The 27442-nt window shown below is 44.4% G+C and overlaps 1 protein-coding gene across 2 annotated transcripts; it reads left to right on the top strand.

Moving 5' to 3' along the window:
• The first annotated feature begins 370 nt into the window (after nucleotides 1–370).
• WEE1 (WEE1 G2 checkpoint kinase) lies at nucleotides 371–27442 on the top strand. Of its 2 annotated transcripts, XM_084854346.1 has the most exons (12): nucleotides 371–1152; nucleotides 2865–2948; nucleotides 5786–5994; nucleotides 7683–7749; nucleotides 7860–8032; nucleotides 8591–8712; nucleotides 12319–12465; nucleotides 12832–12927; nucleotides 13011–13096; nucleotides 13328–13498; nucleotides 13601–13746; nucleotides 26171–27442. In XM_084854346.1, exons 1-12 carry the CDS (start codon nucleotides 571–573, stop codon nucleotides 26319–26321), a joined length of 2034 nt encoding a protein of 677 aa, XP_084710472.1. In that variant the 5' UTR covers nucleotides 371–570; the 3' UTR covers nucleotides 26322–27442. The 2 variants fall into 2 exon arrangements, with proteins under 2 accessions (XP_084710472.1, XP_084710482.1); XM_084854356.1 differs by lacking the exon at nucleotides 2865–2948.

Raw genomic sequence — 27442 nt, 5'->3', positions numbered from 1 at the left:
GTTCTGCACAGCCCGAGAGCTCCAGAGCCAAACCTACTCTTCGACTCTCCGAGCGCGCCTGCTGGGGAATACATAACCGCGCTCCTGCCCGCGGCCTCCCCCTCTCTATTCGAACACACGCCTCCCCTACGCGACTAAAGACACACCCAAGCCCAGCTCCTGCCGCCGCCCCACTGCGCATCACACGGAAACAGCCTCCAAGATACGGCCGCCCCAGCCCGTCCCCTTTTCAGCACCGAATTCGCGCCAAATGGCCGTCTGACGTCGCCACGCACGGCCCCGCCTCCCGCCTCTCATGTTTTCAAACGGAGGGGGCGTGAGGGATTGGTTGGCGTGACTGCCACGTGACTAACGGTCGCGGGAAAGCCGCGGAGTCTGAACGGGAGAGGGTGCTGCGTGTGGGGTGGAGTAAAGCGAGGTAGAGTTTGCGGGCAAGGGGAAACGCGACGCTCGAGCCGTGTGAACCCGCGCGGACGCGTGCTTGGCCGCAGGGCGGCGGAATCGCGCTTGTCAGCGTCCCGTCTGAACGAGGGAAAGCTCGGGACGGGCCACTCTTTGCGAGGCCGTGCCATGAGTTTCCTGAGCCGGCAGCAGCAGCCACCGAACGCAGGGGCGCGGCGCCTAACAACCCGGCGGGCGGCGGCCCCGATCCGGCAGAAGCTCCTCTTTTCGGGCGGCGGGAGCGACTGTGAGGAGGAGGAGGAGGAAGACGGCTACGACGAGGAGGAGGAGGAGGAAGGAGGCGGCAGCGGCAACAGCACCGGGGAAGACTCGGCCTTCCAGGAGGCCGACTCGCCTCTCTCGGTCAGCCGCACCCCGGCTCGGCGGGAGCTGCCGCCGCCGCGGACGCCCGAGGAGGCGGCCATGGAGTTGGCGCCGCCCGCGCTCCCGAGCGACGAGGGGGACTCGTGGGAGGAGGAGGGCTTCGGTTCCTCGTCGCCCGTGAAATCACCCGGGGCTTACTTCATGGCCGGCTCGCCGCCGCTGAAGGGCTCCCGCCGTTACTGCGGACAGCCGTCTCCTCCGCGCCCCGATGCGATCCGGTACCGGGACCACCAGGAGCCCGGCTCGCCGCTGCCCGACTACCCCGGCACGCCGCCGCACAAGACTTTCCGCAAACTGCGCCTCTTCGACACCCCGCACACGCCTAAGGTGAGAGGAAGAAACGGCTGGTGAAGGGAGGACAATGGGGAGGGGGAGGAAGGGAAGCAGCTGATGGCGCCACCGCTGGTGGAGGGGCTTCAAAATGGGTGGGTGCTCAGGGGCGATCGTACCACCGCTTTACGGGAAGGGGGCCTTTCAAGATTCTGCTGGGGACGTTCCAGGCAAGCCCCGAACCTGCCGTATGACTTTTGCCTCCGAGCACGTGGACGATTTGTGACTCTCAAGGGGGCTCCCTTGGCTACTCCGCCTACCATGGTAAAAAGTAGAATTGTAGAAGCTGTTTGGCTCCCTAATAGCATGACCTGGCAGAAGCGGCAGTCCGTCGTTCGGTCAGAGTAAAAAAACGAAAACCTGTCTCGTTTAGGGGAAAGCATGGTATTGAGCGAGGGCAATGCTACTAGCGGTGCTGTAGAGAATAGGTGCCACGCCCCTTCTGCCTTTGTCAGCTTTTCTGAGCAGGCAATTTCAGAGGGAAGATGGATCCGTGTGGGGGCCTTAGGCTCGTTCAAAACAAAGACCTGCAATTGGAGCATGCTTTTCTGCGGGTACCGTCCTGCAGAACATCTCAAACATTACGGGGCGGGCGGAGAGAAGGTTGGTAAATGCAGACCTGGTTGGGCAGGTGAAGTACAGAGTTCTGGAAGCTTGTGATGAAGTTTCAGACATTGTGGGAATGTTGCACTTATCGTCCTCGTCTACTTCACTATCTGATAAAGTAGGACACTGTTGGCACATACATGCTCTCCCAATGTGCTTGTGCCATAATGTGTTTATTATTTATTTTATTATTACACTTCTAATCCACCCAATAACTAATGTTCTCTGGGTGGATTACAAATAGTGTTGCATCTGATACTGGATTTTCCTTGTCTTGCTAACATGTGGCATGTTTTAATAGCAGCCAGCATTATAAAATGCAGAGTACCACTAAAGAATGGCTTCTGTTTGATGCCATCAGCTGGAGAAACTTTTAAAACAACATTCCATCATATCCACTTCATATATTAGTGCCAAGGGTGTGAATTAATTTTTCCAGTGCCAAGCCCCTCCATCATCTTCATTACATAACAAATTAGCTTGCCTCTTACAAAAAAAGTTGGCATCATTGGTAGGTCCTGCCCACAGATTGTCCGTTAAGATTATGTAACTGAACTACAAATTGCGACTAAAATAGTCTTCACGAACGTTGCAAAGTGCATGGCCAGTCTGCTGCAGCTGCTTATTCCAGCATAGGAAAATTACTCTAGACCCTTATGACCCTAAGGCTGGCCTTCCAGTTTGCTTAGTGAATTTGGATTGTTTACTTTTAGGAGAGCAGTTAAAGGAACACTCCCATTTGTATTATGAAATCAAACTGCTGTTCTAACAGTTTAGACTCCAAAACTTTAGAAAGTAGTAGCAAAGATCTTAAACTATAGAAAAACTTTTAAGTGACATTTTAAGCAAAGCAACTGCTTTAAAACTTAGAAGATTTTCAGTAAAGTTGCTGTATATGTAAAGGCATCTGAGAGATGTAAAGTATTATATACACCGACTGAGTTGGAAAGCTGTTTGACAGACTAATGTTGCTTGTCTTGAGGATGTATGCATATGTTAGTTTAGTTTAATATTTATATCCTGCTTTTCTATTCAGATAATACTTAAAGTGGCTTACCATAATATGCAATGTTGCCTAATGAATATCTGTTTCTGCAGTGTAGTGGGTTGAACCTGAACCAGTAAGACCTCTGTTCAAATCCTTGGCCAGCTATGACGGAAGACAATTGTGTTATTGTGAAGATAAAGTAAGATAACATCCTGAGTCGTAGCCAATGTTAGTTCTACTTAGAGTAGACCCAGTGAAATGAATGGGACTTAAGTTGGACTAACTTTGGATACAACTCAATGTTTTCTGTTTTTGTTCTATCATTTCTTGGTGAATTGATTTCTTGTACACAGAAAAGCAGTATGTAGATGAAGTGACTGAGCTTTTTGAAGAAAGAATGGAATATGAAAAGTAAATAAGATAGTGCTGGATGCTATAATGTAACATTTTGCAAGATAAACTTGCAGGATGCTTGTATCCATGATGAGGCCACGGTGACAGTTGCCTTAATTGATTCTAGAGTGGATCATTGCATTGCACTCTGTATGGGGCTACCTTTGAAGAGTGTCTAGAAACTTCATTTAGGGCACAATCCTATGGTGATGCCTGTAAGCCTCAGAACTCAGAGGCTTACAGGCATCCTATGCAGAGTAGGAAGAACAAAGAACAGCGGAGGCAGTCTTTACGTTCATTCTCCTCCTGCTCCATGATTTGGCTAGAAGGGCTTTTTCACCCATGGGGGGGGGCATCAGAGCCTCCTGGCTTCACCAGTCTCCGCCCACCAGCACATCCCCTTTACCCCCTCTCCGAGGAGCACAGATTCCTGGATCTGCGGTCAGAGCACTGTCTCCAACTTCAGATCCAGGAATCCGAATTATCCTATGCCCCCTCCCCCAACTCTTGTCTATGGACCATAGGATTGCTCCCTCCTTCCAGAATGCAATAGCAAGGATTGGTAATCATAGGATGAGCATAATATGCTCCTATGGACAACAGCTGACTGGCTGCCAATTCATTTCTGGGCACTATTTAGAGAGTTGGTGATTATGTTAAAAGGCCTAAATGGCTTTGGTCTAGAATACTTGAGCAGCCATCTCCTCCCATATTAGCCTGGCTACTCCCTGAGATATACTAGGGAGGGTCTTCTTTGTATTCTGATAGTGCCCAAGGCAGAGCTAGGTTAGACATGGGAGAGGGTTTTCTCTGTCCGCACCTAGATTATGGAACACCTTACATTCAAGATCTGTTTGGCCCCTTCTCTCCTTTCCACCTGGCTAACACTTCATTCTGACTGGTATTTCACCTGCTAAGTTGAGGATTCTTCTGTGGGTGCCCCCATCTTTTTTTTTTAGATTGGTTTTACCTGCTGCATGTATGCTTGTCTGTTTTCATTGATAGTTTATTTATATGTTTGATTTTATGAGTAGTTGTGAGATGCTCTGAGTGCTGCAACTGCAGTGGAAGGGTCGAATATAAATATTTGTACAATCTCATAAGACCAAATTGAATTTCTTTTGTCTCCAAAAATACTTTGGTTTTGTAATTATAAGTGAAAACCTGGATGTTCTTACTTTAGAAGCATGATACAAGTGAGTAATTGAAGGACTACTTCCATTAACATGAGCTTACCTTAATGCTTAAATCACCATCTGAGGCCCTACTGTGTAATCTCCTGTCCCTGAAGTGGGGCAGTTGGTATGGGCCTTTTCATGTGTCACCTTCAACCTCTGGAACATTTTCTCATAGAAGGTTTGCTGGCCTTTCAGCAGATGGTATAGAACCTGTTATTTTAGAGGGGCCCCAGTGCCATAGCAGTTGCCAAATGTTTGCTGCTAATACTTTGCTTCTTCAGCGTATTTATTATTTAAATCACTATGCTGCTATGTTGCATTCTGTCATTTTAAATTTATTGAGTTGGACCCAAAGTTTTTATTCCACTCCTGCAAGGGTTCCTCACAGAATGAAAACTTTGGATACAACCTGTTAATGTTATGTTGTCTTGGTTGTGTGTGTTTTTGTTAGATGCCCTGGGAATTTCATATAGGAAAGTGGGATACAAATATGTCTAATAAATAAAATAGTTTCCTTGTATTTCACAAGAGCCTTGTGTTATTTTACATGCCTTGTGTTATTTTACATCAGTCATTGGCTTTGACCCCAAGAAGCATCAACAGAAGGAGTTTGGTGGAAGATTACTTTCCTGCCTGCCCACCCCAGCCTCTCTTGAGGGTTGGGGGACCCTCCTGAATGTGGGAGATTATGCTGTGGGATGCTGAGAGGAAAAGGGGGCTGCTGAAAGTCAGGTGGAGGCATTTTCCACCCTCAGCTCTATGTGTTTAGTATAACTTAAGAAGCCTGAAGCTATGTGAATGTAGCACAATATTTTATTGTACTTGAAATGGTTTGTTTTATTCATTGCTCTGATCAAAGTTAGTTATTGCATTATGTTGACTATAAAGGAACCAATTTATGTCATAGTGATGTGTCAGAGGAAGCACAAGTGTTGTATTTGAAAAGATCATTAGGGCACAATCCTATGGCTGCTAGTCAGCAGCTAGATGGCCATAGGATAGGTCTGTTCCCAGGAGCTCTCCGAGGTTGGTTCCTTGAGAACCGACCTTCATCCCCTCCTGCGCTGCCTTGTAGGCAGCGCGGAACGGCTCTGCGCTCAGAAGAGAAGTGTAGAGCGGCGAAAACGGGATGTTCCTGGGGGCGTGCTGAGACTGGGAAGTCCATAATCCGGGACGACACATCCAGTGTGTCATCCAGCCACTGCTTCCCCCGCTCCGACTTCCTGCGGCTAGACAGCTGAAATCAGCTGTCTAGCCGCAAATGCAGGGCAGCTGAAGCACGGGGGTCCCGGGACGGTCCCCTCCACGCTTCTCCTGCCCTGAATTAGATAGGTGGTCACCTCTGAATTCAGAGGTGGCTGCCTATCCCAGTAGGATTGCTCTCTTAATGTGTTAAATTTTAAATGATGATTAATTTGTTAAATAAATCAACATATTTGTCACATTAATTATCTCTGTTTTTCAGAGTCTACTTTGCAGAGCTCAAGGAATGGGCTCGAGTTCAGCTAAGCTTCGAGGTGGCTCTCTCTTTATGAACATTGGAAAACTAGTAAAACAGGAATCTGACATGGGACAAGCACCTCACGTGAACATTAATCCCTTCACTCCAGATTCTGTCTTCCTTCAGTCTTCAGTTGCACAGTGTCGCAGGAGGAAGAGAACACACTGGAATGAGTGAGTGTCTGAGCTGATTGTTGTTAATTTGAGAAATATGCCTGTAATAGCAATGAGTTGATGCAGTCTTAAAAGTGAAGAAATTGTGTTTTACTAGCTTTATCTACAGGGTGAATAATTAGAGAGATAATTAGTGATGTGTAAGAATGCCAATGGCCACAACTGCACTATAAAACTTGTAATGTCTAAACCATTGAAAACAATAGCTTGAACAGAATCTTTGGGCCAAAGTAGACAAAGTAGACAATGAATATGAACTTGAGTACGCTCCGGGAGAGAGCGCAGGACAGGAAGGCCTGGCGTGCTATGGTCCATGGGGTCACGAAGAGTCGGACACGACTGAACAACAACAACAACAAGACAAAGTAGCCTGGTTTCAGGCTTCATAAACCATATGAACCTGGGAACAAGGATTGGGGCTGTGTGCCCATCCCATTGTGTCAAGATCCTGGCTTATATTAAGCCAGCGTTCTGCATTGCTGGGGAACGCTGGCTTAATGTTGGTTAACAGACCAGGAAAATAAGCCAGGATGTCACTAGTTTGGATGTAATGAGGAACTTGAGCTTAAAACGAGCCTGGAGAGGAGGGGTGAGAGGAGGAACACTTGGCCTTAACGTTCATTCCCAGCTTCATAAACTGTGGTTAGTGAATACTGGAATTATAATCTGAACCAAAAGATTATGTTAAATGCATGGCCGCTGCCAAAATAGTAGCAGTACATTTAGCTCCTCTTAGCTTGTATTCTGATGTCATGATCTTGCATCACCTCTGCTCTATACCATAGGGTGCTGGTGGTGTGGTGGCAGGAAAATGTGGAACACTATAGTGTTAGGACATGGTTAGAGCCTGACAGCTGCCCGTTTAGCATAAGGTCTAGTTTGGCCCTCAGCTTAAAGTGCTAATATGGGTGGGTTTCCCATGTTCAAGAGAGAGATGTTGGACTAGCTGCAAACACCCTAGTTTCTCTCCACAGATAAGATTTCTGTCCCTACTCCCATTTGCATACCTATTTCCCCCCATTTTTTCTAGTCCCATTCCACCCATCTCACTTCCCTGTTTTTGACACCAAAGTCTTACTCTGCTGAAAAGTTTTCAATATTCATTGGCATAATATATTCAAATAAATTCACATCACCTCAAGGCAGCATAGGCTCCTTCAGGACTTGTAGCACCCTCCCTGCTCCCCACCTTACCTTTGTCATCCATTCTTCAGAATATGCCTTTGGATGGTTGAAGGAAGACACCTGAAAGATGTGTGGTGATAGCAGATGACTGCTGCTGCACTTCCACTCCATTGCATCATCAGGACCCACCACTAGTGAGTGGGTCCTGCTGATGGGGAGTTGGCACTACCTAATGCAAGCCCAGAAACTAGTGGAAATGCGCATTTCTGTATTGAGACATGTCAGTGGAGTTCCCTTCTGCAAGCTCCACTGACATCCCCATTCCAGAGACAAGCATTTCCGCTTGTTTCCAGGGTTGCCCTAAGACCCTCTAGATTTTCGTTGCACAAGTGGTGGGTCCTGCTAGCGAATATGCAGTGTAGGATACTTCCCTTTGTCTTTGCCACAGATTGTGAAGCTGATTAAATTGCTTGGAAAAGTGGAAGCCTTCATCCTAATTTACCTTATCAAGGAAAGTGAAGATTTCATAGCATTCCTTTTCATTTTTATATGTTTTACTTCAGCTCCTGTGGTGAGGACATGGAAGCAAGTGATGGAGAGCTTGAGGATGAAACTGTCAGACCTGCCAAGGTAAAAAAAATAAAATTCCCATACATTAAGTGAGCACATTTCAGTTCTGTTGGAATCAGTGGGATTCATTTTTCGGTTTGAGACATTAATCTTTGTCTCAATCATTTCAGCGGATCAGCATAACAGAAAGTAATATGAAATCACGATATGCAACAGAGTTTCATGAATTGGAGAAGATTGGGTCTGGAGAATTTGGTTCAGTATTCAAATGTGTGAAAAGACTTGATGGTTGCATCTATGCAATAAAGCGATCTAAGAAACCCTTGGCTGGCTCAATTGATGAGTGAGTATTTGTAAAAGTTGGACTCGATGTTCTTATAGGCCCCTTCCAACCCCGCTGTTCTATGAAATCCCAACCGTCCTGTGTTCTTGTGTTTCACTCTGATGTACATACTATTCTTGTAAAATAATCCTCTCAAGTATGTACTGCTTTACCAGTGTATTGTCTCTGTAACTAGAATGCTGAATTATTTATAGTTGCAAAAATAGACATTCAACTGAATATACCAATTTCTGAATCAAAAATTTAGAATTTGCCCCAGGCCGATTGATGTATCCAGAACAACCACAGATGTAGATGGATCTGCAGTGCTTTTTTTATACATAATGTTCTCTGTTTTGGTGAAAGCTCTGCCCAAGTTACGCGACATAATTATGTTGTGCAGAACCATGGTAAGTTCTTGTCTAAAGAAGCTTTAAAGGAAAACAAAAACAAGCCCTCATTTATATCTGTTGCAATCCAAAAAATACTATTCCTTTGGTACTATATGACATCAGTGCTATGCTTATCTCCTGTAAAGTAAAGCTTTCTTGAAATGCTAACTTTGTTCCAATATCGCAGGCAAAATGCTCTTAGAGAAGTCTATGCCCATGCTGTTTTGGGACAGCATGCACATGTAGTCAGATACTTCTCTGCCTGGGCAGAAGATGACCATATGCTTATACAAAATGAGTATTGTAATGGTAAGTAAAGCTCTTATTGAATCTGCCCTACTCTGAATTCTAGGTATTAAGGAAGAGTAATTGTAGTAGGATATTAAACAGATGTCTGAGGAGAAATGTAAATTTCCAGATATTTTGAAGCCATGGGGGGGAAACCCCTACCCCATTTTGGGGAGTGGGGTGGGGAGATTGAAAAATATGCAATACTTATTTTTTAAGAACTCTTTACTGATCTTATGTCACTTTATTACTTTGGGAACATAAAATGTATTATATATAACTTTGCTCATAAAATTATCATTAATTTTTTAAAATATCACAGTAAACCCTGTCAGTACATTTGTAATAATTGTTTGAATAAACTATACTTTGAAATGTAATAGATGAAGCGTGATAATTTTATGAGCAAACCAAGTTATACCTAATGCATCTTAGGTTCCTATTTTATGTGTGACCAGAGGGAACTTCAGCAAGTAGTCCCTGAAACATCTGAATCATCCCAGAAATCAGAAGAAGCAGGAAAAGCTGGAGGCAGAGGAAGACGGATATACAGCATCTGTTCCTGTTTGTGCGAAAGTTTAGGGAACTTCCTAAACCTGTTCCTGGTTGTGGGGTGGAGTTTAGGAAAATCTGGTGTGAAGGGAAAGCTACTGAGAGCTTATAACTGGGAAAGATTATCTTGCCTATTAAGAATGGTAACCAAGCATATTTAATTTAAGAACCATTAAGCAATCAACCTCTTATTTGAAGAGTGACTTTATTCCCTTTGTAAACAGTTCCCCTTAATTAAAAATCTTCATTTCTGTTCAGTTTGAAAGGTTATCTCTAGTGGTGGTGTCAATCCAATGCCTATTACATAAGAACTGTGCTGCTGAGTTTATTTTAGGTAGGGAAGTTTTCTTTTAGTAGCAGCGGTTAAAGGTTTTATACCTGAGGCAGCATTTCCTGAGAGTGGGGTCTAATTGGGAACTATTAAAAACACTGCCAGTGAGTTACATAAACCCCAAACCTCAAGGTTGTTTTTCTTAATAAGGAATGGGAGAAATAAATCATGCTGGGAATCTTACAGAGAACATTAAAAAAATCATGTTTCACTTGGATTCCCTGTAATCCAAGATTGTTCAATTTTTCCGATTTTTTGAAAAAATAAAAGTCTTGTCTGCAGCTCTGCCCTAGACTGGTTAATGCACTTTAATTTCTTGCCTACAAAATAGATAATATTTGCGGGGTGGGTGTGGGTTACTGTAATTAGCCCTATTCATGGGGCTAACCCGTACTTTAAAGATTGAGGTTAGATGTTAAAACATATTTTTCCTGATAATGGTTGTGTCAGATACTGATTTTGTTCTATACTGCTGTGAGGGGCCTCTGAGGGCACAGCCCCAACTCTCCAGGCAAAGCTGATTGGGTGCCCTGAGCTTTCTTCAGTAGGCAGCAGTAACTGCCAGGGAAGAAAATTTGCCTCATTGTGGCTTTTGCTTTGTGTTTCTTCTAGCTCCATCTGTTGTCCCATGGTAGAAATGCAGGCTCAGCTGCAAACCAGGAGAAGGGGTATGAATGGGAGATCAGGTTCCACATTCTCTCTTCCCAGTGCCATCTACTTTTTCCTGGGTTAACCTTTAGTTCCGCAGCTTCCATCTCCTTCCTTCTCCCATTGCCACTAGTGTCTCTTATCCTCTGCTGTAGGGATTACGGGGAGGATTTTGTCAGCAAGATACCCTTGCAGCCTGACCACATGGGTGAGTCAGGCTGTGGAGCGACAGGGGAGACAGTTGCAATACAGGGCCTGATGTTTTTGAGAAAGGAACTTATAAATGATTAGTGGGGCTAGTTGTTGTAGTGTTTTACTATGGCAAATTTTACAAAAGCACGCTATTAGTTTACAGTTGTTTTATGAATTTCTTTGTATGGTGCTTACCGGGCTGTTAGTGTTACTGTGATCATACATGATGGGCCAGGATTAATATTCCAATGTAACAGCTGGGGAAGCTGAGAAAAAGTGGCTTTCCCAAGACTACTCAAAAGTTCATGGCTGAGATTTGAACTTGGGCTTCCTAATTCATAGCTCATTCTCCTACAGTGCAGTTCTATACATATTTAGAAGAAAGACTCGCTTCTTCAGGGCTTACTCCTAGTTGTCTACCTTTTGGAGTTCAGTCCATTGTGAATGCTCCCTTTATTTATTCCATTTTTATACTGCCCAATAGCCAAGGCTGTTTGGGCAGTTCACAATTAAAACCATAAAATACAACTTAACAAGACATAATATAAAACTTTTAAAGGTTTAAAAATACCATGTAAAACTAAACAGCAGCTACAGCCAAGAGAAAGTCTTGTGAAAAGGTGTGTTTTCAGGAGGCGTTTAAGAGATGTTACATTTTCTGCCTCCCAAACTGCACGAGGGAGGGCTTTTCAGAGGGTGGATGCAGCTACAGAGAAGGCCAGCCATTGATGTTGTTCATGGCAACATTCTGTTTGTTTTGGAATGACCAGCAAGACCTCCTCTGATGATCTTATGTATAAGATCTTCAGAGGGTATATATAAGGGAAGGCAGTCTGCTAGGTATCCTGGTCCCAAGTTGTTTATGGCTTTATATGGCAATAACATAACCTTGTACGTGGTTCAGTAGCTAATAGGCAGCCAGTGCAGTTCTTTTAACACAGTGTTATGTGAGCATAGCTGGGTGTCCTAGTGAGCACCCTAGCTGCTTCATTCCACACCAGCTACAGCTTCTGAACCATGCACATGGGTAGCTCCACATAGAGTGCATTGCAGTCTAACCAGTGCATGGATCACTGTGGCTAGCTATCCCTATCCAGGAACAGGTGTAGTTGGCACACCAGTGGAAGTTGGTAATGGGTGCTCTGAGCTACCGAGGCCACCTGGGCTTCCATTGACAAAGATGGATCCAGGAGCACCCCCAAACTATGGACCTGCTCCTTCAGAGGGAGTGCAACCCCATCCAGAACAGGCAAATGCCCCAATTCCCAGACCTGGAAACTACCAACCCATAGGGTCTCTGTCTTACTGGGATTCAGTTTCGGTTCATTGGCCTTTATCAAAGCCATAACTGCATCCAGGCACCAGTTCAGAACATGTCACAGAGAAATAGAGCTGGGTGTCGTCAGCATACTGGTGATACCTTACCCCAATATCTTTCATTGTTTGTATTTTTTTGAAGGATTTGAAAAGTATAAATGTTCTATAATACTATAACTAGTTCTTGGGGCGGGGAGGGGGACACATGCATCTAGAGCTGCTGCTAAGAGACTGAGTTACAAATTGGGAAGTCCCCAGTTCAGATTTTGCCTCTGCTATAAACTCACTAGGTGGCCTTAGGCAAGCCACTCTCTCTCTGTCTCAGTCCCCTACCAGCATTATGGGGAAAAAATACTGATGTACCTTACAGGGTTATTGTAAGGATTGCAACTAGATCTTCAATCTACATTTATTTTTATAGTAAGTGTTATAAAATGTTTTAAATAAATAAGGTAATGCACATGAAGCACTTTTGAAAACGCTGTGCAAATACTAATTATTATTAAATGTTACTAAATGTAAGAAAATATGCTAGTTGGAAGGCAATTTTCTACCTTTATGCTAACATAATTTAATTTTGTTTGTAGGTGGCAGTTTAGCTGATGCCATAAGTGAAAACTATAGAAATATGCGCTACTTCAGTGAACCAGAATTGAAAGATCTGCTACTGCAAGTTGCTCATGGTTTAAAGTATATCCATTCAATGTCATTGGTACACATGGATATAAAGCCCAGTAAGTATTCAAAGATCAGGCCTGTTGTGCATTGGAAGTGCTAAACATTTTTGGACATGATTGAATATGTGGTAGCACAATAAGCAGTGAACCACACCTTACTAACGGAAATGTTTCGTTTGAGTACAGAATACAATGAAGGAGAACAGTTTTGAGACATATGGCTAGCCAACTGTGGGTTTTGTTTTTAGCATTTTTTGTAGGATTATGCTTGTTTGTTCACTATCTAAAAATCTGGCTTCTTTCCAAGAAGGCTTTTACTATTTGTATTAATTACTCAAAGAAGCAAAGAGGGATGTTCAAATTCTACAACCTCTGAAGCTAGATTACATTTTGACATAGACATCTATTTTTATTTTTTGGCAGGCAATATCTTTATATCTAGGACTTCAGTTCCAGCTACTATATCTGAAGAAGGTGATGATGATGAGTGGTCATCTAGTAGAGTTGTGTTTAAAATAGGTAAGGGAGCATGGAATTACGCTTATCTATGCAACCTTTGTTTTTTAGAAAGTAAAACCTTCTCTTTTACAACTTCAATGTAGGCGATCTTGGTCATGTCACTAGAATATCCAGTCCACAAGTGGAGGAAGGAGATAGTCGCTTTCTTGCCAATGAAGTTTTGCAAGAGGTAAGTAATGCTTTGTTAGGTGAAGCTAAATTGACTCTGCATATGACTGAATGGGCCTTGGGTTTGAAGTTTTCGCTTTGTTAATGGAAAGAACTTACCTACACAGAAGGGAGGGCTGCATTCATAGAAGGACCTTTCTTCCATGAACGGAACAACAACTTGTAAACCTGTCCTGGATGTCTGGACTGCTGATATTCTGTACTGAAAACTAACCTTTTCTTTCTTTTTCAGAACTATAATTACTTGCCGAAAGCAGATATTTTTGCTCTTGCGCTAACTGTGGTGTGTGCTGCTGGTGCTGAACCACTGCCAGCCAATGGGGATCAGTGGCATGAAATTCGGCATGGGAAACTGCCTAGAATTCCACAAGTACTTTCTCAGGAGTTATTAGACTTATTAAAAGTAAGAGGTTGATAAGTGCTTGTGGCAGCATGCTGCACCTTTTTTCTTTTCTCCAATGTAAGGATGGGAAGGTTAGTAAACTGTAATTTTAATCTCTTTCAGGTTATGATAAACTCTGATCCAGAGAAAAGACCCTCAGCAGTTGCTCTTGTCAAGCATTCTGCACTGTTATCTACTGCCAGAAAGAGTGCTGAGCAGCTAAGAATAGAACTGAATGCCGAAAAGTTCAAAAACTCTTTGTTGCAGAAGTAAGTTGAATCCATACCTTGCCAACTTTGGTTTCAAAATGCTGAGAAATGATGCTAACGGCCATGTACCAGAATCTATTGTATCTTATGTAACCTCTGACTTGACTGAAAATACTTAGCCATACAACAAAACAAAAGGTTTTGCCATTTTTCCTGAAGTACAAGCTGTAGCACATTGACTGTAGTACAGGGGAATTTGAAGTAAAGCAGCTATCAGAAGTTTGGCTTCAGGTGTTGTTGTTTTTTTTTTTAAGTGTAAATCAAAACTATGCCAACACAGAAAGCTGAGGTGGCATTGAGGTTTGTATGGATATTTTTGGTTTGTCAACGTCTAGAGCTATGTGCTTGGGAAAAACAGAGGTATACAGTTCCATGGAGAGATCCTGTGCCCCAGTGAGGGGACAGCTTCTACATTTCTCAGTGGGGGAGGCACGCAGATTCCTCCTTTGAATAAGACCATAAAAAGTATGCAGAGGATATGCAAGTCACTTCTGTGGCTTCCGGCTCAGAAGGATGTTGGACTTCAGGGCACCACCAGACTTTGCCCAGTCAACCACAGCTTTGTGAGCTGCCCAGAGAGCTTCGGCTATTGGGCGGTATAGAAATGAAAATAAATACTGTTAGAAAGGCACGTATCTATACAGTTGGCATCATTTTAGAAAATGATGCCATTACAACTGAGTCAAAGGGAGCTTTGTGTACATTTTAGTCAGATGTGAAAAGCACACCCTTTCTGTGACTTACCAAGGCCACCACTGAAGAGGGAAAGGATCCGTCCTTATCTGTAGTCAGTTAGCACATGGCAAAGAGCTTGCAGATGTAAAGGAAATAGCACGCGTATCGGAGGCAGTATGCCCCTCAATACCAGTTGCTGGGGAGCACAAGTGGGAGGAAGCTATTGCAGTCATGCCTTGATTGTGGGTTTCCGATGGGCATCCGGTTGGTTACTGTGAGAATGGAATGCTGGACCACGTAGGCATTTGGTCTGATCCAGCACAGATCTCATGTTAAATGATGTACAGTGTGGTTTCCCCACCCACGCCTTATAAATTCGCAAGTACTTTACTTTCTTGGAGGATAGGTGATGCATGCCTGTTTGATAAGGATCACCCAAATGCCATTCCAGGCAGCATTGTGATGTTTTGCCCTCAGTGACATCATACTTGCTGTGGAATCCCGGATTGGCTAGGTTTACTCCAGGAAGGAGAGATCAGAGGGGGAAAATGGTGCTGAAGCAGCACCAGGCCTGGCAAACAATGACTGGCTGCACCATTGTTCAGCAAATTTATGAAAGTTTCAATGGGAAACTCGTTTTTAAATCAGCCTTTTTTCCTCATGATTTAAATCGATCCACCCTGCTTACCTGTAACTGTAGTTCTTTGAGTGGTCATCTCTGCATTCACGCATATGGGTTCTGTGCCTGTCCAGTGCCTTGTTTGGAATATTCTAGAGCTGAAAGATGTTTAGCAGGAAGCCCCACCCCACTTCAACATGCATCCTCCTGGGTGCAGCTCCCGTCTTTCCCTCGATTTCCCCAGACTGCCACAGCCACCAGATAGCTAAAGGAAGAAAGGAGCAGTCTGAGTGAGGACCTTGGGTGAGTTGTGTGAATGCACAGATGACCACTCAGAGAACTAGAGTTACAGGTCAGCAACCTGTCTTTCTTCTTTGTGATCTTTGTGCATCAAGCATATGGGTGAGCAGCAAGCTGCCAAATTACCAGAGGCAGGGTAGGGGTGCTATGGCAGCACTGAGGGAAGTACCGCCCTTCCAAAAGCTGCATCTCGCTGAGTTCTGACATCCAGCCTGTACTGCCTGACAGAGATCAATGGCTGGGACCAGAGCACAGCCTTGTAGAGATCTGGAACAGGAATACCTTTTGCAAAGGCAGCGGAAGATGCTGTGGCCCTTCTGGGCTTGGATCAGTTCAGGGTCCAGAAGCTTTGCAATCTGATATGCTAAGCAGATAGTCTCAGTCAGCCGTGAGGCACTGGGCAGAGACCTGTAAGCCTTGCACAGCCCTTGGTAACATACAAACAATTTCTGAATTTGTCCGAATTGCCAGGAGTAATCAACATAGAATACGACACTCAGCAGTGTAGAGATTATTCCAGTGGCAGCAATGGCGAAGGAAAGAAGATTGGTAAAGAGACTACTTGTTCTTGGTGGAACTCTGGGACTACTTTCAATAGAAGGGGAATGTGAGGTCACAGGATCATCTTGTCTTTATGAAACGCCATATATGGGGGTTGCACCCAGAGAGCCCTGCGTGATGTGCTGAAGTAATGATGTTAAAAAGACAACATTGAGCATCAGTAAGCACCAGTGGTTCAAGGGGCATCCCCATAAATCCTACCAGAACAATCAAAAGGCTCCAGGATGGAGGTCAAGGGTTTTGTGGAAGGAGTAAGATGCGTAACCCTCTAAACAAATGTTTTAACTGTGGCATGTGAGAAAACAGACTTACCATCATCATTTATTGGAACGGTCACAAACCCATTAAAACCACAAAAATAAATCATAATCATTAAAACATAGAAATATAAACATTGAATCATTACACAAGAGAAAGAAGAAAACAAGTATAGTCATTTAAACATAAACATATTAAAATATAAACATTTAAAACAAAATGATACAAAAGTTAAAACATGAGATATAAAATGGGAGTTACAGTTAAGATAAAGAAATCGTCTTACGAGATCTTTGGACGGGAAAGAGGAACTTAGCCACTACCTCTATTGTTGATTTGTTTATACCAGCCAAAAAAAATTCCAAATAACATTCTGGTGGCCTTCCAGGGCATTTCCTCATAATAGGACATAGTAATTTATTACGTTCCTCCCTATGGAGGCGACATTCAAAGAAAACATGACCTAAAGTTTTGACTACTTCATCTCCACAAGGACACAAATGATCCTCATATGGGGCATCCTGATAGCGCCCTTCCAATATGGCCGAAGGGGGACAGTTAAATCTTGCCCTAGAGAAGGTATGGCGATACATGGGGAAGGTCAAATTATCCAAATATCTGGCATACCTGGGGAATTCAAAAGTTATGCCCAGATGTACTGGGGAGCAAAATCTGTGGGCATTTCATATTGAATATTGAAAATCAATATCCTTGATCCGTTCTAAAAAAGGGTTTACTAAAAAGGATTTTACAGCAAGATAATATTTTATGCGGAGGAAATCCATAGAAAGGCCTAGTAGATGCAGTTTAATAATAGAGCTCTTAAAACCACAGATGGGTAAAGGCATCTTTTTGTAAGAGATAGAGGTAACCGAAAGATAGCTCAGCATAAAGAACCTTTCACCATAATGAAAAGCAGAGGCCAAGCCCTGCATTCTGTAGATGCAAGGCCAGCCTCTAGTTGTAAACCAACAGTTGACACACATCTTGGCATTTCAAAAAGCGAGTGCAAGAAGTTTGAAAGAACACTCCCCATATTTGAGTTAAATCCTTGGATCCATGACAGTACACGATACAACAACTGGGACAGAACTTTGGCCTTAAATACTTGTAAGGCAGTGGGAAGAAATTGTGTCTGCTTAGTATAAAAAAATTGGAGTACTATCTTAACAGTATTCGGAGCTGCCTGCACTGCGTACAGTCTATGAGTGGACCAGGAGAGTGTAGAAAATAACATAATACCCAAATATCTAAACTTCTTTACTTGCTCTATATGCTGTCCATCTATTATCCAGTTATTAATTGATTTGCATCTAGAAAAAAAACATTATTTTTGTTTTGCTGAAGTTAATTGACAGATTAATCAGACTAATTGGATCATGGAATGCTGAGTTAGCTGCCAAGTAAAGCCTCATGGAGTAGAGTGCCAGCCTGTAATCCTGCATGGATAAAAAGAATTTAAACGTGTGCTCCAACAGGCAACTAACAGTTAATGGGAAGAAAATGCTATGAATTTGGACCATTTAGCCTTGTAAGAGCACTGTGTTAAGGACACAACGGACCTTGTCCGAAAAGGTCACAGTGGTTGGATCCTCCACAGTGTGAATTGAGAGTACAGAAGTCCAGGTGACAGACCATCTTTCAATTTGGAGTGATGAGGGCCAGCTAAGTTGGCAAGTGCCAGTACTCTTGGTGGGTGACCAGGAAGGTTGCAGTGAATGGCATTAGGATGAGCCCAGGCTCGATAGTGCCCTTCAGGAGGAGTGAGTCCATCTCTGACAGAAGGATGGGAGATGGGGATGGAATGAATTCAACCTGCAGATGAAATTGTGTTGAATGTTTCATGTCATTATGTGAATGGTTTTTATATTTTATATAATGGTTTTTAATTTTTGTGAACTGCCCAGAAATGAATGAAATAAAATGAATTCAGCTGCGTACCCCCAAGAAACAATGTCAAGAACCCAAGAGTCTGACGAGATCCATTTCCAAGCAAGAAAGAACCAAGCCAGGCAATTTCCAAAGAACTCGTGCAGGATGGGGTGAGCGGTAGGGTATTCAAACATGCCATTTAGAGAAGTCAATTCTCTTCTTGCACACAGTGTGCCATTAGTGGACATGGAAGACTCTAAAAATGCAAGTACCAGTTTCAAAGAGGCGCAACAATTCTGCAGCCTTCCTGGGGATTGAGAGAACTAGCTGGCAAGGAGCTTCTGTACCATGGGCAAGAGCACGCATAGAGCTCTTGCTGAGTCATGATGCTCATCTTGCGGGCTCTAGTATGGAGGTGCTGCACCCTGTCAAGTGGATCTGTTTTTGCATGAAAGAGCACTTCATCAAAAGGAAGGTCTTTTATCTGAGAGTGAACTTGCTTGGTGAACCCCAGCTATTGTAGCCAAGCATGCTGTCTCATGGCAACAGCCCCCACCATACTTTGGAGCCACAATTAGTGGCATGACGACCTGTGTTAATCTGACAAGCTATGTTTTGGAAAATATGAACTAGGTCCTTCTTATCCTCAGGGACATGGACAAAGAATAAAGTAGCCTTCTCCTACCTGCTTTGCCATCTCCATACCGGTCACCATGGTGTGAGAGATACCAGGAGAGACGTCATGATTCACCAGATTCTCTTTTCTCGGAGGCCTAAGTTCAGAGGAGTCAGGCACCAAGACAGTACGAGCAAGCTCAATGCTGATCAAGTTCTTTGGCTTCCGATTGAGATAGGCGTTCAGATATCCCATACAGGAGAGCCAGAAATTTGGAAGAGGACTGTAACCATATGATACTCATTACTGTTACCGTCTCATGGACTCCTATGAACAAGAGACTTGCCGGTACCATCATCGGACATCTGCTACTGTGTCGATGCCACCGGATAATGAGGGCACGTTCCTTGCTCTTCCTCCGGTACTTACTTGTGATTTCCTGTCGCCGTTGGCAACTCAGATGCTGCTGCTACTTCAAATCACGCGCCTTCAACTCTTCTCCCATCCTATCCAATAATGGCTCCCCAACCCCTACCTACGATCACATCTTCTCTACCAACTTCATCAGCCCAGCAACAGGTTCTACACCCACTGTTGGTCCATCGAATGACTGAAGCTCCTTTGAGCTTTTTGAACCCAACAGGGCAAAAGAACCAACTCCTTCAAATGTTAGTCCCCCTGGGGGACTAATGTTTCTTGGGTGGGGGGTGTACACAACTGAATTCAACACAGTTCCATCTGTAGGTTGAATTTGTTCCACCCCATCTCCCATCCTTCTGTCAGAGATGGACTCACTCCTCCTGAAGGGCACTATCAAGTCCGGGCCTGTCCCACTGCTGTTCATCTCTGCTTTCCACTACTTAGGGCTCTCAATCTGATTCTGTATCTCAGTCTTCTATTCATCCCTCACTGTGTTCCCCAGACACAGGTGTTGATTTGCAAGATGCAGTCTCACCATCAGAAGACCTTGGTCAATTCTTGGACTAAATTTTACGGATGGCCCAGTCTCCAGGACTAGCAACACATGACACCCACTATTCAGGACCTGGTCTTTGATGTGGTTAATATCGAACTTGCTTGGCCAGTGGCAATCCCCCTTCTTGTTTTTTTGGACGTGGTAAAACAGTCGTGGAAGGCCTTCTCTATTCCTTCCACGTCTAAGTGTTTGGAGGGGATGTACCAGATCCAGGACACTAATGCTGAATATCTCTTTGATCACCCATCCCCAAATTCAATTGTAGTGGAGGCAGCACAAGGAAAATTTCAGAGTACATTCTTCACCAATTGATAAGGAGGGTTGACGTCCTGACCTCTTGGGATGGTGTTTCTACTCTTCCGCTGCTCTAGGGACCAAGGTCTCAAATTACTGGGCTATGTCTGGCTACCAGCTGTTCCTTTGGGACAAAGTTGGACAGTTGTTTGAGCATCTTCCTGAAGATAAGGATTTTCCCTGGGTCTTCTAGAATGAGTCGATGCAGGCGTCCATACAGCAACTTAACATCTCTAGGTGTCGGGTGGACTGCGATGCCAAAGTCCTTGTGGGCTCCATCACCCTGCATTGCCACGCCTGGTTGAGGTCTGCAGGATTTTCTCAGGAGACTCAATCCTGGATTGAGGATTTACCTTTCAACAGGCTAGGCTTGTTGTTGTTCAGTCATTAAGCCGTGTCCGACTCTTCGTGACCCCGTGGACCATAGCACGCCAGGCCTTCCTGCCCTCCACTCTCTCCCGGAGTGTGCTCAAGTTCATGTTCATTGCATCGGTGAGGCTATCTAGCCATCTCATCCTCTGCCGTCCCCTTCTCCTTTTGCCTTCAATCTTTCCCAGCATCAGGGTCTTTCCCAGTGAGTTTTCTCTTTGCATTAGGTGGCCAAAATATTTGAGCTTTAGCTTCAGTCTCTGTCCTTCCCATGAGCACTCAGGGTTGATTTCCTTTAGGATTGACTGATATGACCTCCTTGCAGTCCGGAGGACTCATAAGAGTCTTCTCCAGCACTACAGTTCAAAAGCATCGATTCTTCGGCGCTCAGCCTTCCTTATAGTCCAGCTCTCACAGCCATACGTTACTACTGGGAAAACCATAGCTTTGATTATACGAACCTTTGTCAGCAAGGTGATGTCTCTACTTCTTACTATGCTGTCTAGGTTTGCCATAGCTTTCCTCCCAAGGAGCAAGCGTTTTTTAATTTCATCTGGACTTGGTCCAAAAGGCATATACTATGGCTTGCTGTATGTGCTTTTTCAACCTCAAACGTTCCAACAGCCTTGCTGATTCCGACTGCCTACCGCACAGTACCCATACCAACAGTCAGGATCCACACAGCTATCATGTCAACAACCTGCAGTATTGAGGAAACAGTACTCTTCCTCAAAGTTCCGGGGTTTCTGCCACAAGTGTAACAGGAGCAACCAACATCACCTTTGCCTCATTCTCCCTCCCTCTGGTTGACCACCCACCTTCGGCACTATTCTGTCCTCTTCCTGCATGGACCAGCATCATGGCAGACTCCTGGGTCTTCTCCATCATCCAGAGGGGCTACAGGATCAAGTTCAACTCCCGCCCTCCACTTAGAATGGTACAAGTAACGGCCCGAGTAACGGCCCCTTGCAGGTCTGCTACCAAGAAGTACAGACACTCCTGGAGAAGGGCGTAATTGAACCCATACCTCATGCTCATCCCCACGGGTTCTATTCCAAGTATTTCACAGTACCAAAGAAGGATGGAGGTCTCAGTTCGATTCTGGACCTTCAAAAAATAAATATAATTACGTTCAGGAAGTTCTGCATGGTCCCCCTATCATCCATCCTCCTGCTACCTTTCTAGGGAGACTGGTTCTCCTTGATTGACCTAAAGGACACCTACTTTCATAAGTGACTTGTGATTGCAATGTCACACCAGCGATTCCTCCGCTTCACAATCAGGATAGATACCTATTAATTTTGGGTGTTGTTCTTCGGCCTCACAACCATTCCAAGGGTGGTTATGAAGTGTATGGCAGTGGTCTGCTGTCATCTTGGGGTGTACAGTATCGAGATCTATCCATACATAGATGATTGGTTGCATCAACCAGCTGTCAGCTTCTTCAGTCAATAGAAATGACTTGCAGTTTCGTTGAGGAGTTGGGCCCCTATGTCAATCGGAAGAAGTCCCACCTGCAGCCTACACAAAGACTCCAGCTCATGGCGGTACTCCTGGGTTCCCATGTCTCTGCCAGGGGATCAGGTTTTCATATTGACATCACTGGTGGCAAGTTACTTGTTTAGAGATCCATGACAGCGTTAGCAGCAGCACCTACTCGGTTTAATAGCAGCAACTACTGCGGTCATTTACTATGTCCATCAGTATATGAGACCTCTGCAGAACAGGTTCATCTGCAATTTCACTACCAATCAGGATGCTCGCCAGACAAGACTCGACATCTTCCCTCAGTGATATGGGATTACCTGTGATGGTGGACTATGCCAGACAACCTAGCGTGGGGCATGCCTCTCCACGGGTAGTAACTACAGATGCATCACTATCGGGATGGGAGCCCACTGCTCGCATCTCACAGTGTATGGTCAGTGGTCCCCCAATGAAGCCACCCAACACATTAGTTTATTGAAGTTGATTGCAGTAGACAAGGCTTCTCAGGGTGTTTGAGCTGGATTTGGTGGGCAGACTGGTCTAGATCACCTCGGACAATACTACTGTTGTCATGTACTGGAACAACCAGGGAGGAACAAGATTACTTTCCCGGTTTGCCCTGACTCTTCGTATTTTCAAGTGGTGCATGTCCTGTCAGATAGGGTTGGTGGCAATCCACGTGGCTGATGTGGACAGCATGCTTGCCGACTGACGTAGTTGATCCCCGCTGACCTCCCATGAGCTGGAGATGGACAGGACAGTTTTAGCCACCCTATTCGGACATCGGGGTACACTGGAGGTTGACCTGTTTGCACGCAGGGTCAATACAATTTGCCAAGTGTTCTGCAGCCGAGCATGCTGCAATGTGGGTTCAAGAGGAAATGCCTTTGTGTTTGAGTGGACGGGGACTCTTTTCTAGATCTTCTCTGTTTCCTCCAATTACGCCGGTCTTGGCAGAGATCAGGACAGATAGACTTCACATAGTGAACCTTGAACACCCTGTGGTGGCCCTGTCAGCTTTGGTTTACACCTCTTCTGAGGATGGTGCCTGGAGAACACATTTGGCTTCCGTTGGTACCGCACCTCAGCAGGTAGCAAGGCTGGATTCGACATCCAGACCTGCTGACATTCAACATCACAGTGTGGAGAATCCTGTGAGCAATACTGAGGCAATTCCTGCCTCAGGTTTTCATTTTGGTTGCATCCAACAGTGAAGAAGTTCCTATATGGAATTAAAATGGGCATCACCCATTTATGCCACAGTACTAACTTGGAGCCTTGGTCGTCCTGAAGGTATTGTCATCCAAGCCCTTGGCAGCCACGGCCATGTGCTTGTTGTCTTGGAAAGTGGCCATTACTTCAGCATGGCATACTAGTGAGCTGTGTGCACTGCATCTGAATCCTCCCTACCTTGCCTTTCACAAATACAAGGTGGTTCTGTAGCCTGATCCTGCCTTTCTTCCTAAGCTTGCCTTGGACTTCCATTTGAACCAGGACATTTATTTTCCCAACTTTCTTCTCTTACCCTTCTACATCTGGAGTTGACATTGCGTACCTTGGATGTTGCGACGGGCTTTGGCGTTCTAGAAGTTGAGAACAGCAATTTTGCCTCCTGGTTTGCCTCAGAGGCATGCGGAAAGGACAGCCTCTCTCGACACAGCACTTGGCTTCATGGGTCAAGATGATCAAGCTAGCATACGAAGTGACTGGACTCATTCCATTTGTCCGAGCTCACTTCATTCGTGTGGTAGCAGCATTGGTCACATTTGACAAAGGTGGGTCACTGTGCCTGACCTGTGCCATGCTGCAACCTGGTCAGAGTTGTTTATTTGGCGCTATCGGCTAGAGTTCGGGCAAGAGCTGACTGCTCATTTGTTTCCATTCTACACTAGGACACAGACCCACCTCTGGTAAGTCAGCTTGCTATTTTCCCATATGTATGATGCGCAGAGACCATGAAGAAAGACAAGTTGCTTACCTGTAGCTAGTTTTTTGAGTAGTCATCTGTGCATTCACACAACCCACCTGCCATCCCCTCTTCAGTGTCGTACTCAAGTTTGATGTTGGGTACTGAAGTTTCCTCTTGGTTCTGAGGCTCTGGTGTCAGTCTCAATGAACCGAAGGAATCAGTGGGAACCTGCTAGGGGCATGTGTACTGGGGCAGTGGGGGAAGGGTTCCCGCCCAAACTCCCCAGCTATAAAAATTTCCCAAATCGAGGCTCTGCGGAGCTGCAGAGCCCATATGTATAAATGCACAGATGACCCCTCAAGAACTAGTGTTACAGGTAAGCAACCTGTCCGTGCTGTTGGTCCTACAAAGTGGAAGTCAAAGTGATAGATACACTCCTCATAATTTTTTCTTAACTGGGAGGCTGATATACCGCAAAATGAAGTGCCAACCTCCAATGCCATCCTTCCTTCTAAGAACACCTCAGGGCCCCCAGAGATTTTCTTAAAAAATAAAAATGGTGGATGGCTGCAATTCAGTGCTTCATTTTGAAGTGTGCCCAGGAAAAAAGAGAAAATGGTGGGAATGCTGGTGAGCTACCCAAGAAGACAGACTCAAGGTGGGGGCAGGAGTTGGAATGAGTGTTGTATGTTTTGCGTTTGTGTGTGTTAATGGTTGGTTGGTTTTGACATGGAGCGTGTGTTGCCTGGGTCTTGTTTTGATTTGTGGTGTGGGTGGGTGTTTTGCGTGTGTGTGTGCGAGTGAGTGAGTGAGAGAGAGAGAGATTCTTTGAGTTCACCTGTAAAATGGGTATTTTGTTATGTTTTGTGAGACCCCACCTCTGCCTTGTACTGTTTCTTGGCCAAGTTAATTATCTCTGAGCCCCATCAGTTTACCTTCTGTGAAAAGGGTGTTGGAGCAGAAAACTATAGGTTCAAAAGAATGGTTTTGTGTTTTGGAGCTCAGACTCAATCTCTGTATTCTACTGAGGTTCTTGGGGAAGTTACTTTTCTTTTAGTTCGCCAGTTTGACATCTGGGAAATTGGTGTTTTGTGACTGCCCATGCCCACCATGGCAGACATTTTGTGAATGGGAAAGCCCCCACTCCAATGGCAGCCATTTTCTGAAAGTGGCCAAAACACTGTCAAAATTTCAGATGTGCCCACTGACTCAAAAAGGTTGGGGATCCCTGTCCTAGCCAAAACTGGGAGTTTAAGAAAGGGGTATTTAATAATCAGTCCTAAAGGATATCAACCCTGACTGCTCATTGGAAGGACAGATACTGGAGCTGAAGCTCAAATATTTTGGCCACCTAATGCGAAAAGTCACTGGGAATGACCCTGATGCTGGGAAAGATTGAAGGCAACAGGAGAAGGGGACGGCAGAGGATGAGATGGCTAGGTAGCATCACTGATGCAATGGATATGAACTTGAGCACACTCCGGGAGAGAGCGGAGGACAGGAAGGCCTGGCGTGCTATGGTCCATGGGGTCATGAAGAGTCGGACACGACTGAACGACTGAACAACAACAACAATTTAATAATATTGGGAAAAGTTCCACTGTGATTCTGCAAACAGTGGTTTTAGGAATGCTTGACCAAAACAATTGTAATGGGGTGATTACATCCTGAATTCTTCTTACAGTGCAATGCTTTGCGTGTCTACTTGGAAGTAAGTTCCATTGAATTCAGGGAGACTTACTCCCAGCTAAGTTTGTGTAGCAGGGATGGGGAACCTTTTTTTGGCCCGAGAGCCAAATTGGCTCTCGGCAAGCATGTCTGTGATGGCGCATACCAGCAGTGGGCAGGGCCATATCCCAATGTAGGAGAAGCCACCCCACTGCTGGCATGTGGCCCCCAGTGTGATAGTCTCTTACACACGCAAAGCCAAAGAGACACACACTCACAGACTCTCACGCACAAACCCACAGAATCTCTCTCTTGCACTCACATAAACTCACTCCTCTCCCCTTACTGCAATTAGGCTTTAAAAAACCTCCACTGGCACCATTAGAGGCTTTTAAAAGCCTGATTTCAGTGGGGACGGGTGATTTTTCAAGGGAGAGTCACAGGGTTGGGGAGGGCAGAGTTTGCCTTCCCTCCTCTAAAAATGTGTCATCTGTTCTCTTCCCCCCCCCCCCCGGCTTTTTAAAAGCCTTAAATTCATGGGGGGTGGGGAAGCAAGGGAAATTACTAATCTCCAATCTCTAGATACTAGACATAAAATGTTTTCAGGTGGGGAAATCTGTTTATCTTGGATCAGGAGGTAAGATATTTTTGTGAGGGGGTGTGAACTGGGGGAGAAGCTAGCAGGCTGGATGGGGCCAGACGTTCCCCATCCCTGGTGTACAGGATTGTAGCCTTAGTTTCTTTGGAATGATTTGGGATGCAGCTTGCTTTAGCAATGTTATATGGAGAGGAAATAACCATTTTTTCCCCTCCTTCCAGGGAACTGAAAAAAGCACAAATGGCAAAGGCGGCAGCTGAAGAGCGAGCACAGATTACAGATCGAATGACAACTAGATCTACAGCACAGAACAGAACAACTCGTCTTACTGGAAAGAAAATGAACCGTTCAGTTAGCCTCACAATATACTGACTTGTCTGTTCCATAAAACTGGCAAAGGAAGACGATGGGCTAAACTAAGAGCAGAAGAGAGGATTCAGTTTCTTATTTTCTCTTTAATCACTGTCAATGGTTTTATAAAGAAGGCTTTTACAGTTTTAATTTTACCAGATGGAGTTAAATAACTGTTTCCCTATTCCCAAAAGAATCTAGGATACTAACTTTCAAGCCTTTCAGTTACATTGTATATAACACCATCCAGAGTTAACCACTAGGTGTGCTGCTTTTTAGTTGTAATGCATTGTAATGAAAGGCATTTTCCTAGTATTTTAAAGGGCCTTGTTTGTAAACTGCTCTGTTTGGAACGGAGGGAAGAAATGCCATGAGAAGAGGCTAAAGGCCAGCAGGCCGAACCATACCTGGTGTCAGGTAAACTATTGTGAATTTTAGTCATGTATTCAACTGGGAGCACTTTGTTAGGCATTGCTTAGACCACAGGAATAAGCTGTGGAAAGATGCCATGTGAAACTGCTGCTATTTTTAGTTTGTCCTTGCTGTAAAACTGTAGCATTAAAACAATCATTGTGTTAGTAGGCTTTCTTTTAAAAAAAATTATGTGAAAAATATCAAAGCTGCCTGGGTGAAAGCAGCTTCCTTCTCTGAAACTAGTGTACTGTGTACAGAGTCAATGCACCAATTTTATATTTGCATTACATTATTAGTGTAAATGTTTTTGGGTTTGATTTTGTAGTTCTTTCTAATAAAAGTTCTCCGAAAGTTAATTCCTCTCCCTTTTCCACAACATCTCCTTTCTTCCTCTGTTAATATTTGAATGTGCCTGTTTGCATATTTTTAGTACTTGTACATACATTTATTGTTTTACAATTTTTCAAAATGAATGTATATAGCTGTTCTTATAGTGTACAATACTGAAAGCTGTAGTTTGAGAAACCAGAATATCCAATTCAAATTTATTTCAACTTTAGTTATGAAATTAATATAATAGGGCCTCTGAATAATCTGTTCTGATAATGCCAAAATAGATTCTATCTTTTATGGGGTTTGGGGCTGAAACCAATTTTTCCCACTTGAATGTTTCACTTTGTTTTTAATTAGTGTTGAATTGGAATATTAAAGTGACATTTTGAAATTAA

This window comes from Heloderma suspectum, chromosome 1 (genome assembly GCF_057233095.1).
Source record: "Heloderma suspectum isolate Gila_16-S chromosome 1, 16-S_ref, whole genome shotgun sequence".
Taxonomy (NCBI): Eukaryota; Metazoa; Chordata; class Lepidosauria; order Squamata; family Helodermatidae; genus Heloderma; species Heloderma suspectum.
This window is presented reverse-complemented; position numbering and strand designations above follow the sequence as displayed.